At 45.4% G+C, this 12,577-nt stretch overlaps 1 protein-coding gene across 2 annotated transcripts in view; it reads right to left on the bottom strand.

The window, feature by feature from the left end:
• Window positions 1–306, bottom strand: part of RPS3 (ribosomal protein S3) — a 127,641-nt gene extending 127,335 nt beyond the window's left edge. For both annotated transcript variants that reach the window (XR_012688558.1, XM_075198546.1), the window contains exon 1: window positions 230–306. Coding sequence is in view for 1 of the 2 variants with exons in the window: in XM_075198546.1 (XP_075054647.1) it covers window positions 230–259 (30 nt within the window). In the remaining variant the exon portion in view is untranslated. The remainder of the gene's footprint in view (window positions 1–229) is intronic.
• Between the last annotated feature and the right edge of the window lie 12,271 nt (window positions 307–12,577).

Here is a 12,577-nt window from a genome sequence, read left to right as displayed (position 1 = left end):
ACGGGGGCTGAGCTCTCATTATAGGCAGCCCTGGTCCAGACACCTCCACAGCCGCCATGACAAGCCGGGGCCCCGGCCTCCCGCAATCCACATCAATCCGTCCCCAGGAACCCTCCACAGCCTCCCGGCCTGACACCCACACACCCAGCCGGGCCCCAGCGATCACCCCCCGCCGGTATTTCCCCGCGGCCCCCGCTCCTGCCAGAGAACCGGCCGGATTCCCGCTCACCTTCCTCTTCTTAGAGATCTGCACCGCCATCTTGCCGCGCGCTGCTGGAAGGAAAGGGAAAGCACTTCCGGCGGAAGTGTCTATATAGCGTCAGCAGCAGCAACAGGAAGAACCGCGGCTGAGGGCGGGGCCTGACCGCGGAGCATGACGGGAAGTGTAGTTCTTATTGGTGATACAGTGTGTCTGACCTGGGCCTGTATAATGAGTGACCCCTCATTATATCCAGGACAGCCCCAGGTTATCATCTGACTGTGCAGCACTATGTGAGTGATGATAATCATGGCAATATGATAATTAGAATAATGACAATGATGACTATGTCGCTGGGTTTGACATCAGCATTGTGAATAAGTCTACAAAGCTCTTGGTAAAGACGATCTCTTTACCAAGATGGCCTCTGAATTATGGAATCACATTATGGGCCGATTCTAATCGTAACGCAACTTGCTTGGAAGTGGCGTTTAAAAAAAATAAAAGATCCCGGATGTGTGCATTTGTATTACAGTAGCAAACCTATCACAAGACGTAAGTCGCCCATAAGAGTAATGTGAATACTTCTTCTTATTAAGTTTTGTTTTTGGAGCAACAATACCTCCCAACTGCCCTGATTTAGGCTGGGTACACACTATAGGTTTATCAGCCAATTATCCGACCAATCACACGATACACGTCAGCCCGGCCATATATTGGTTGTACACTTATACGATGAACGAGAGTCGTTCCAAAGTACCGATCGTCGCTTCATTTGATTGTTCCTTCTGTTTAAAAATTTTGTTCCAATCATGTAGCGTGTATGAAATCACGACCAATTCCTCAACTACCTGTCGATAGTCCCTCAAACAGCGACTTCTTTCTGGGAGTGTGTTTGTAAAGATATCTCTAATTCCCCTACGCAGGGCGGTGTCAGAACGTCAGGCAACTGGGAATAATGTGCTTTTATTGGAGAATCAATAGTAAACCTGTTTTACACGCTCCATATGACATTCATATATTGCTGTATGCAAGTGTAAACGACATGTCTTCTTACCACATGTGATTTAGGAGCTTTTGCATTATTGCTTCTTTTCTGTGATCAACTTTTCTGTATTTTCTCTTTTGACAATCATAGTTGTACTGGTCCAGCATTCTCGCCATCATCTCCATTTCTGTTGGGCTCATTGGCTTTGCTCTTTTAATGTCCGTTAAATTATTTTCCTCCTCTTCATTTCCATCCCCTTCCACTTTTTCATCACTGTAAATTTTCTCCCTCACCTATCCGTCATTGATCTAGTCCCCCGCTCAGAGGCAAACGCAGGATTTGTAGAGAGGGGTTTCCACACCACGCCACCAGTGGGCGTGACCAGCATGCATGGGAGTGTGGCTATTATTTTAGACAGTGCTTGGCTGCTCTTCAACTCTTCCTATTCCCATAATATACACGGAAAACGCTGCGTACACTACTGTTTGGTGCACGCAGCTCTCCCTTTTCAAGCAGAGCGGTGTGAATCTGGACATACCTCCCAACTGTACGTACAGTCAGGACAAAGTCCTGTTGGCAGACTGTCCTGCTCTCTCCTACCTGTTCTTGCTGCTTTCACTACTTGTTGCTGCTGCTCGTGTCCTAAGCTCAGTTGCTGCTTGTCTGGATCCTGGAATGTTGGGTCCCTGTTTGGATAAAGGACAAGTACATGATATAGAAATCCCAGCAATGAGTGAACACAGTAAGTCTCACTCCCCCAAAGCAGCCTGATATTAAATCAAAACCACCCACATTTAATAATTAGGCCTCCCAGCAACCAACCCAGACAGTACATTAATGTCATTTACCTCTAATAAAAAGATCCATTTCCCCCAAACAACCCCAACATGAAATTAATAGTATTTACATTTAATAAATAAACCTATTTCCTCCCAAACATTAAATAATTAGCATTCACTTTTAAGAAATAGCTCTCCTTCTCCCCAAACTCATGTTAGGAACCCCTCTGGTCAGCATGTCAAAACCTGGAGTCTGCTCTGAAGTCTGGTGTTCACTGGAGCCCCTAGTGGTGGGGACAGACTTGGCCACAGACAACAGAGGGTCGAGAGATGAGCGCTGACTGGGGAGAACCCAGCTGTGGAGGGTAGAAGCAACGGCAGAGTGAAATCCAGGCAGGGGTCGAGAGCCAGCAGAGGACAAAGAAATTCCAAACACAATCCGAGGTCAGGGGTCACAGGCAATACAACAGGGTCCAGAAACAAGCCAAGGGTCATACACGGGACATCAGATCTAAGCAAAAACAACCAAGGAGCAGAAACAGGAACATGGAGCCTAGCTACACTGGGAGCTATAACTGGCAGTGAGGCTCTGTCCTCCCTGCCTTAAGTAGTGAGAGGAACCAATAGGAGCAGAGTGCCAACGAGACTCCTCCTATTACAAAAATCAGAGTATGTAAAAACATATTATAGTAAGTTGATTCCACTAATAAAAGAAACCTTCAACTCAAACTGAAGGAGATTGCCATCTCCCAATATAAACATCCTAGTCTTTACCACACAGGAAAAAAAAAACATTGTATTACTTTCTACTGCGCGCATGCGCCCGGCTGTAGTACAGCTGGCCGGGTGCTGCGGCAGGCGAGACAGCGCATCCCGGTTGTTGCCCAGGCAACCGGGAATGAGTCGCGGCGGCCCGTTGGGGAGCCGCGACTCCTAACAGTACCCCCCCCTTGAGGAGGGGTCAAGGTACCCCGGCTTCCAGGTTTCCCAGGATACTTTTTAAAAAAGTCCTTAATAAGTTGGTTAGCATGGAGATGTTTCCGCGGCACCCAAGACCGTTCCTCCGGGCCATAGCCCTTCCAGTGGACCAAAAAGTGGATTTGACTTTGTACCTTTTTGGAGTCCAGGATTCTCTCCACTATGAACTCTTGGTGCCCTTTGACTGAGACAGGATGAGGTCTGTGCAATTGATGTGGCCTGAACCTATGCGACCCTGTGACCGCTTTCAACAAGAAACAATGAAAAGTATTAGGGATCTTGAGTGATGGAGGAAGTTTTAACTTTACAGCCACATGGTTAATTTGTCTAATAATAGAAAAGGGTCCAATGAACCTGGGACCTAACTTCCTACAGGGTTGCTTGAGTTTAATGTTGCGGGTGGACAACCACACCTTGTCCCCGGCTTTGAAAGGACATGGTCCGCGGTGCCGATCTGCATAATGTTTAGACTTGAAGGAAGCCTGTTTGAGGGCAATATGAACTTTTCTACATATCCGGAACAGATGAGAAATCAAAGAAAGGGTGAGCGGCAATGGGTAAGTATTCTTCACGGTGATCCCATTCAGACCCCGAAAGTCGATGCACGGACGGAGACTCCCATCTTTTTTGCCACAAAGAAACCCGCTCCTACGGGTGATTTAGACGGTCGAATGAATCCCTTACGTAGGTTTTCCTCCACATAGTCGTCCATAGCCTTAGTCTCAGGAATGGACAAGCATATAGTCTTCCCTTAGGAAGCTTGGCACCCGGAACCAGATCAATGGAGCAATCATAGCTACGATGCGGGGGCAGAGAGTCTGCTTCCTTCTTAGAGAACACATCGTGGAACTCCTGGTAACGTAAAGGAAGAGATTCAGGACAAGGCTGAACAACCCGAAGAGGTAGGACAAGACAGGTTGATGAACAGGCCTTACCCCATCGTAGGATTTCTCCGGTGCTCCAATCGATGTGAGGATTGTGGAGTTGAAGCCAAGGATGCCCCAAGATCAATGGTACGGAGGAACAGGGAATCAGGAAGAATGAGAGAGCTTCAGAATGGAGAGCTCCCACAGTAAGATGCAAAGGAGGAGTTTGAGATGAGATCCTTCCATCAGTCAACGGTCTACCGTCAAGTCCGCAGACCGTGATTTCTGAGTCCAATTTTACTGAAGGAATACCAAGTGCTTTGGCAAAGTTTACATCCAAAAAATTTCCAGCTGCACCGCTGTCTAGGAAAGCAGAGATGGAAACCATTCTATCTCCATACATGATCCGAGCAGGGATGAGGACAGAATTCTTGGAAGAGACCATTTGGAGACCTACGCGTACCTCTTCCTTTACTCCTAGGTCTAATCTTTTCCCGCCTTGTTAGGGCAGTTACGCAAGAGATGGCCCTTATTGCCACAGTATAGACATAGCCCCTTCGACCACCGCCTGGACCTTGCCTCGGGGACAGGCGATAAGCCCCTAACTGCATGGGCTCCGGCAAATCCTCAGGGACCGGGTAGACAGCTGTAGAGGACCAGGATGGCGAGGCGGCCTCCTTCTCGGACCTCCTTTCTTTGATCCTGCGGTCAATCTTAATAACTAATTGCACTAAGGGCTCCAGAGAAAGGGTACTGGACCAGGGAGTCCTTTATCTGCTCCGAGAGCCCTAGCCGGAACTGACTCCGTAGTGCGGGGTCATTCCACTGGCTGTCGACCGACCAACGTCTGAACTCAGCGCAATACTCTTCTGCTGTACGCCGCCCTTGTCTGAGTGCTCTCAGACAAGGGCGGCGTGATTCGGTGTGATTCGGCAGAGGCCACCCGGTCTGGGTCATCATATAGGAGAACAAGAGCGTTGAAAAAGGTGTCCACGGACTGCAGAGCAGGATTAACAGGGGTCAGACTGAACGCCCAGGATTGGGGATCGCCCTGAAGTAAGGAGATGATAATACCAACCCTCTGCTGCTCTGAACCCGAGGAACGGGGCCTGAGGCGGAAATATAGCTTGCAGCTCTCTTTAAAATTCCGGAACAGGGTTCTATCCCCAGAGAAGCGGTCCGGAAGGTTTAACTTAGGCTCAGGAGCAGGTGCCAGAGTTGCTTGTAAGGCCTTGGCGGCTTCTTCCTGAGCAGAAAGTCTGAGCGAAAGGTCCTGAACTACTTGTGAAACAGCCTGGATCTGTCCTGCCAGGACTTGAGCCCGGCTGGGATCCATCAGAGGAAAATAGAATCGTATTTTGGGCCAGTTATAATGTTAGGAACCCCTCCGGTCAGCATGTCAAAACCCGGAGTCTGCTCTGAAGTCTGGTGTTCACTGGAGCCCCTAGTGGTGGGGACAGACTTGGCCGCAGACAAACAGAGGGTCGAGAGATGAGCGCTGACTGGGGAGAACCCAGCTGTGGAGGGTAGAAGCAACGGCAGAGTGAAATCCAGGCAGGGGTCGAGGGCCGGCAGAGGACAAAGAAATTCCAAACACAATCCGAGGTCAGGGGTCACAGGCAATACAACAGGGTCCAGAAACAAGCCAAGGGTCATACACGGGAGATCAGGTCTAAGCAAAAACAATCAAGGAGCAGAAACAGGAACAGGGAGCCTAGCTACACTGGGAGCTATAACTGGCAGTGAGGCTCTGTCCTCCCTGCCTTAAGTAGTGAGAGGATCCAATAGGAGCAGAGTGCCAACGAGACTCCTCCTATTACAAATATCAGAGTATGTAAAAACATATTATAGTAAGTTGATTCCACTAATAAAAGGAACCTGCAACTCAAACTGAAGGAGATTGCCATCTCCTAATATAAACATCCTAGTCTTTACCACACAGGAAAAAAAAAACATTGTATTACTTTCTACTGAGCGCATGCGCCCGGCTGTAGTACAGCTGGCCGGGCGCTGCAGCAGGCGAGACAGCGCGTCCCGGTTGTTGCCCAGGCAACCGGGACGTGGGGGGCGGAAGTGACGTCACGGTCATCATGGAGACGGCCAGGACGTCCTGAGGCACCGGAAATGAGTCGCGGTGGCCCGTCGGGGAGCCGCGACTCCTAACAACTCAGCCACACATTCAATTAATAGCCCCCAAACCACCCCAGCACTAAATGAATAGTCCCATCATCCAACTCTTAATAGGTCAGCCATAACCCACTACTAAATTAAATATCCCCAACCTTCACCCCACCAATAAATTAAAAGCTCCCATTCTCAACCTACTATGAAATTAATATTTCACACACCATCCACATTACATAAAATACCCCCCCCCCTAAACTTACATTAAGGTTCCAGCCACCTCAAGCATACATTGCCCCGAGCTGGGAGGGGGGTTTCCAGGCACTAGAAACCCCCTTGGTTTGCCTATGATCGCTGGCGCCAGACTGTTTCTTCTCTAATTTTATAGACACAGACATGGGCACTCGCGGTTGGTCTGGACCAATCAGGGCAGGCACGGAATTGAGCATTGTGGGTGAATGTTCATTTGTGTATAATAAACTTACCCATCACTTTCGGTAGATTACGAATGGATACTACGAACACTTTACCTGCTTTTATCGCTATTACAGCAAGGTGCGTACTTTATAGCACGAAAATTTCTGTAATGTTTCTTGACTTGTGCGCATGTTAAATATGACAGTGCATCATTTTTTTGCATGTTAACTGGAAAGTTTGTATTTGTTTGTTGTGTGTATGTTAATCACCTGGTAGAAGTGTGTTTATTATTGATACACGTTCATGTTGGCAACCTTTTTTTTTTTTTAATGCAAATATGACAATATGTATGGTTTTTTTTTGTAGAAAATATATTGCCCTGGCATCTGACCGTAATGTGGAGCTCATGAGAGACTTCATTGAGGCCACAGGTCCCATCACTGCCTGTGGAAAACTAAATCAAAAGACTACTCAAACAGGCAGCAGAGGAGTACGGCTCTGGAAGAACTTGTGAGAGCTGCCTTCCACATTACCCTGGAGCAAATGTAGAGTGGGCCAAGGGAAAGATACAGAACCTTAGGACTGTATTCAAGAAATAATTAAACAAGATAGAGGCCTCCTGAATATCTGGGGCAGCGGCTAAGGATGTGTATGTGCCCAAGTTGTGGTACTTTGACCTCCTGCGCTTTACCGTGATGAGGAAATTGCTAGGCAGTCCACCTGCAACATGGAGATGGACAGTAGATCCCCATCTGAAGTAGTGCATCATCATCATTTATTTATATAGCACCATTGATTCTTCAGCGCTGTACAGAGAACTCACTCACATCAGTCCCTGCCCCATTGGAGCTTACAGTCTAAATTCCCTAACACACACACACAGACAGAGAGATAGAGACAAGGTTAAATTTTGATAGCAGCCAATTAACCTACCAGTATGTTTTTTGGAGTGTAGGAGGAAACCAGAGCACCCGGAGGAAACCCACGCAAACACGGGGAGAACATACAAACTCCACACAGATAAGGCCGTGGTCGGGAATTGCATACTGATGAAGTACCGCCAAGTGGAACAGTAAGTGAAACATACAACATTGTAAATGCTTAACATTTTTACTCTCTTAAATGAACCTCGCAATACAGATTACAAGCATACAACACTGCCCATACATTACACAATGGTATTCTGCCACGGCACAGCACCATCACCATTACAATGTTGTAAATAAGCCTCCCTTGTTTAATTTTGCCATGTGACTGTCATCTCTCGTCTGGCCTGACTAGTGGTGTCAACCCAACAACTTCCGCTACGTCTACATTGTTGTCCATATTGGTATGCGTACCGCGCACAGTGGGGCTTTTACGCCTAAGAAAGTTGTGTAGGACACAACAAGCCATCACTACTTTGTCCACCTTCTCTACACGTAGATTTATAGCTGAACGAGGAATTCTCAACCTGTTGTTCAAAATGCCAAATGCGTTTCCCACAACGCGCCTAGCTTGTGACAACCTATAATTCAAGATCCTCCTCTCTGTGGACAGATTGCATTGTGGGTAAGGTTCCAGTACATTATTGGATAAGGCAAACTCTTCATCTGCCTCAAATACAACATTCAGTCCATATTTAGTGATGGTAAATTCAGTTCATTTTTTTTTAAGTTTGGCATGGAGAGGAGTCTGCTCTAGTGCCCCGCTAACTGACACAGTCCCATTTATTTCCAATGTCCACCAATAGGAATTCATAGTTGACATCCACTGTGGACATCAGAATAATGCTGACGAAACCTCTATAGTTGTAGTAGGATCCACTGTTTGTGGGTGGCATAATTCGTGCATGTTTGCCATAAATGGCATCGCCACAGTTTGGGAAATTCTAAAGAGTTACAAAATCTTCAACAACTACTTGTAACTGCTCTACCGTTGCAGGAAACTGTAAGACAAAGATTGTTTAAATGTTAAATTGTGGCACGAATGTAATGTTATACTCACTAGTTTACATTGTGTTGTCATTGCACAGTCTGCTGTCCTATCTGAAGCAGTAATCTATGAAGTGGCAGAGCAACATGATCCACCTACGTATGCCAACCAGCCGACACTAGGCAGCCAGGAGATCACAGATGTACCCACACAGATAGGAGAGTGTGCAAACCGTTCGATGGCGCAAAACCTCAACAAGACAACTTTGTTCTGCTAGAGCGACGCCTGCAAGCACAATGAGAAGTGCTGGCAGACCAATGTGCACAGAGATGGAACGGTTGGTGTATGACATCATTTGTAGGGCGACCAGGGAGGATCTGGTGCCAGACACTGTATTAACAACATCCAACCACACACACAGGACCAAGGACATTACAGGCAGCCACCATCATATACATTTCGGCCGGTCCACATGCAACATCTCATCGTGGGAGAACAATCAGAGACCCCGGAACCCTACATGATTTCCACATCTATCGGCACAAGTATGTGACAGTGTACAGGGTGTCTATCCCCAATGGGAAGTAGTAAAATTTTGCATTGTGAACAGCTGTGAACCCCTTAATTGTTTTCATTGTATTGAACAGTTTTTATATACTCTGTATACTTTCTGTTTTAATAAAATAATATATATTTAAGATATGGGTCTCCTTAAACGGGTGACCTCCTGGGTGAGGGAGGTGACAGGTTGGAGCAGCTCCTAGAATGTGGGTTCATTCATTCTCAGGACATTCCTGAAGTCATCGGGGTTGTTGTCCCGTATCTCCTGCAGCAGGGGCACATGGTAAAATGAGTCTCTCCTCTGGAACCGCTCTTTGGTCCAACAAGACTGATTCTTTCTCCTTCTTTCCCTCCGGGTCTGCGCTTGCATCTTCTTGCCATAGCGAGTAGCAAAAAAAACACACAATCTTGCTGTAAGTTCAACCGTGTCCATTATATTAAAAAAAATTGTTAATGTTCAATTGCAAACGAACTTACACTATATAAAAAGATGTGTTATAGAGTGAATGGCGATGACGTATTTCCTTTTCCATAATCTGAGTTTGTGGGAGTTTGTGCCGTTGACGTTCAGCCCTTTATTGAAATTCATTTGGCATATTGCTGCAGGGAGCCCAGATATCGTTTCAGTGTGTGCGGATTCACAATGATTTGAGATGACGTGAGGCCTGACAAAAATTGCTGCCCGGTCGATTGGCCGTGCAAAAATTGTTTTAAAACGTGTGTAGTGTGTACGCATGAATCGCCCGACCAATCGGATCTTTGGTCGTAGGTACAATCATTGTAGAGAACACATTGGTGGAAAAATTCTGTAGTGTGTGCCTAACCTTAGGCAGGACAGCCCCAATTTGAAATGAAACCTTCAGAGTGTGGTCTCCCCTCCCCTCTCTCCCCCCATCACCTCTAGTCCTGTGATTTCTAAATATTTCAATATGTTTATTATTCTACACGACTGTTTTACAGTGTCCACAGACCCACCTCCTGGTATTGGGCATGCTGTAAGGGGCCCGTTTATTAATTAACTGTGTTTTTGCCCTGTTAACTATCATCACAATGATGACAGATGATTTTTCGTAACCACTTCTGTAAAAATCATCCTGGGACAGCGCGTCCAATAGGAGGCGTCCTACTGATAACTTTATTTACCTAAAAAATGCCGTTCACTGTCGCAAAGTGTCTTTTGCGCATTTGTGACCTCAGGTGTTTGCGTAGGGGATCCGAAGATCCCTCTACGGCAGTGTTGGCTAACCTGTGACACTCCAGGTGTTGTGAAACTCCAAGTCCCAGCATACCCTTCCAACAATAAGCATGCTGGGGCTTGTAGTTTCACAGCACCTGGAGTGTCACAGGTTAGCCAACACTGCTCTACGGCAATGCTCTTCCCATAGGGTTCAATGGCTAATGCCCCCATCGACAATTGTAGGGACTGCAGTTTAATGCGGCAAATAGCGTTAGGCTTTTCTTGAATGACAATTTGACTTAAAAATGTGTAAGCAGTTTCTGCAAGGTTTGGGGCTTCAAAAAAAGGCCCCTATGTGTCTGCTGTTCAGTGAAGAAAAGTACAGAATGTTCTGATTTATTTTTGGCTTTTTATATATCATCCATGTCTTGTGCAATCCTTACTCCCTTTGTGTCATTATTCTGAGTTGGGTAGATGATGAATATTATTGTAGTAATTTGTGTTGAATTAAAGCGCTGGAGGAAAGACCATCACTAACGTCAGCAGGGGCGAGGCTGGCTGGACGGCTTTGTGATTGGTAGGCTGAGTCTATTTTTATTTCCAGTACAGTCACATTTATTTCCAAGGCATTTCTTAGACATTTCCAGGAGTTCCCACAAATGAACACAAGGGGTCAGCAGAGTCACTGAATCCTCCAACTCTGTTTCCAGCATCCTTATAAGCTCCACAAAATGTGAATTATTAATCAATAGTAAACAATTGCACCAGTGATTGCAACAACAGTATAAACATAACAACTGTATTTAAGGAGAATGGGCCTCTAAATATATCCAACCAAGGACACGACCTTACATAGGATGACTACAATAAAAAATAAATAAATGCAATTTAACACCTATCTGGAATATTAATATAAATTGGGTTTTGATTTGTTTTTTTTAGCATTTATTTTCTTTGAGGGGAAAAAGCTGTAACATTAATATCAGAGAATTGTAACAAACTTAATATAGCATCGATTTCTCTTCACATATTGCATCTAAAAATAGTTTTTGGTAATGTAAACCATCCAAACAATGAAACAACATTGACATTTAAAACTGACCGCATGTGCACTGCTCTCTTCTTGTGATCCCATTCTCAGTTTGTTTTGATAACATTTTGTTGAAGGTGAGATAACACAGGTTAATATATATTTTTATACAGTATGATTTCATTTTCATATTTTGATTGTCCTCCTCTTTCATACGTTGATATCTGTTTACTGACATGTTTAGGGGGGATTCTAGGCACTAATAATCCCCCCAAACCAAAAAATAAGTCCAAAAAGAAGAAAGAACCAAACTGACCACCAGGTGTCACTAGAGTTCCGCTTCATTCTAGAGGTTATATACAGTATAGTTATTATATTTTGTGCAGGGTGTGTGCCGGTCCTGAATGTTCTCATCTTTAGCCCACACAGACTTTTCGTCTCTCGCAAGAGGACTTGGTTTTTCTCATCAGCAGATGAGCTGCAGGTCTGACCTCGGCCTCTAATCTCAGTGAGATGACTTTGGTATCTTACGGATGCACTATTACTATTCCTAGTAATGTAAATTAAACATTCCAATGTACAATACTGACACATGTAGTAAAGATATCACGTCTTATTTGTGATCATTTAAGACATATTGTATTTCCAGCAAATTATTTTTTTATAATGGTTTTAAATAACTAGTGGCCGCTATGTTACAGCATTAAGGAATATGCTGACACTTTATAGTTACACGATAACACAGAAATATTCTATTTGTAAAACAGTTGATGAAATGACCGGATTTGCAGTTGGATCAAGATGGCCGCTTCCTGCTGGTAATTTTCAGTGGTAATACTAATCATCAAATCCAGATTGTAAGTAAGTATACCTGAAATAATAAGGACATTAAAATCTACAAAGACAATTAAGACCAAGGATTAAATGTATCAAGCCTTATACAAAGGGAAAGTGGAGGTGTTGCCCATAGCAACCAATCAGACGCTAGCTAGCATTTCTCTAGGGCGATGTAGAAAATTATAGCTAGACTGATTGGTTGCTATGGGCAACAATTCCACTTTCCCATTTTAGAAGGTTTGAAACATTTACCACCAAGTAATTGCTGATGCTGGTTTTGAAGTTGGGGGGATTGGGACAATGTGCAGGTACGGGACATGGCCCATCCCATTCAGGGCTTCTGAGTGCTGGCACCTGTTGACCTCTAGAATACTCTTTCAATGCCACTTAATTAAATGTGGTTTTTACTTTATTAGGTCGATCTACTCAGTGGCAGGATTTGTATAGGGGGGTTTCCACACCACGCCGCCAGTGGGCGTGACCAGCATGCATGGGGGCATGGCTATAATTTTAGACAGTGCTTGGCTGCTCTCCAACTCTTCCTATCCCCATAATATACATGGGCAATGCTGCGTGCACTACTGTTAGGTGCACGCAGCTCTCCCTTTTAAAGAAGAGCCGTGTGAAGTGGGGGCAGGGTCCAGCCACCTCAATTATATAGTGCCCTAGGCTTGGAGGGGGGTTTCCAGGCACTAGGAAACCCCCTC

The sequence above is a fragment of the Mixophyes fleayi genome, chromosome 2 (genome assembly GCF_038048845.1).
Source record: "Mixophyes fleayi isolate aMixFle1 chromosome 2, aMixFle1.hap1, whole genome shotgun sequence".
NCBI lineage: Eukaryota > Metazoa > Chordata > Amphibia > Anura > Limnodynastidae > Mixophyes > Mixophyes fleayi.
This window is presented reverse-complemented; position numbering and strand designations above follow the sequence as displayed.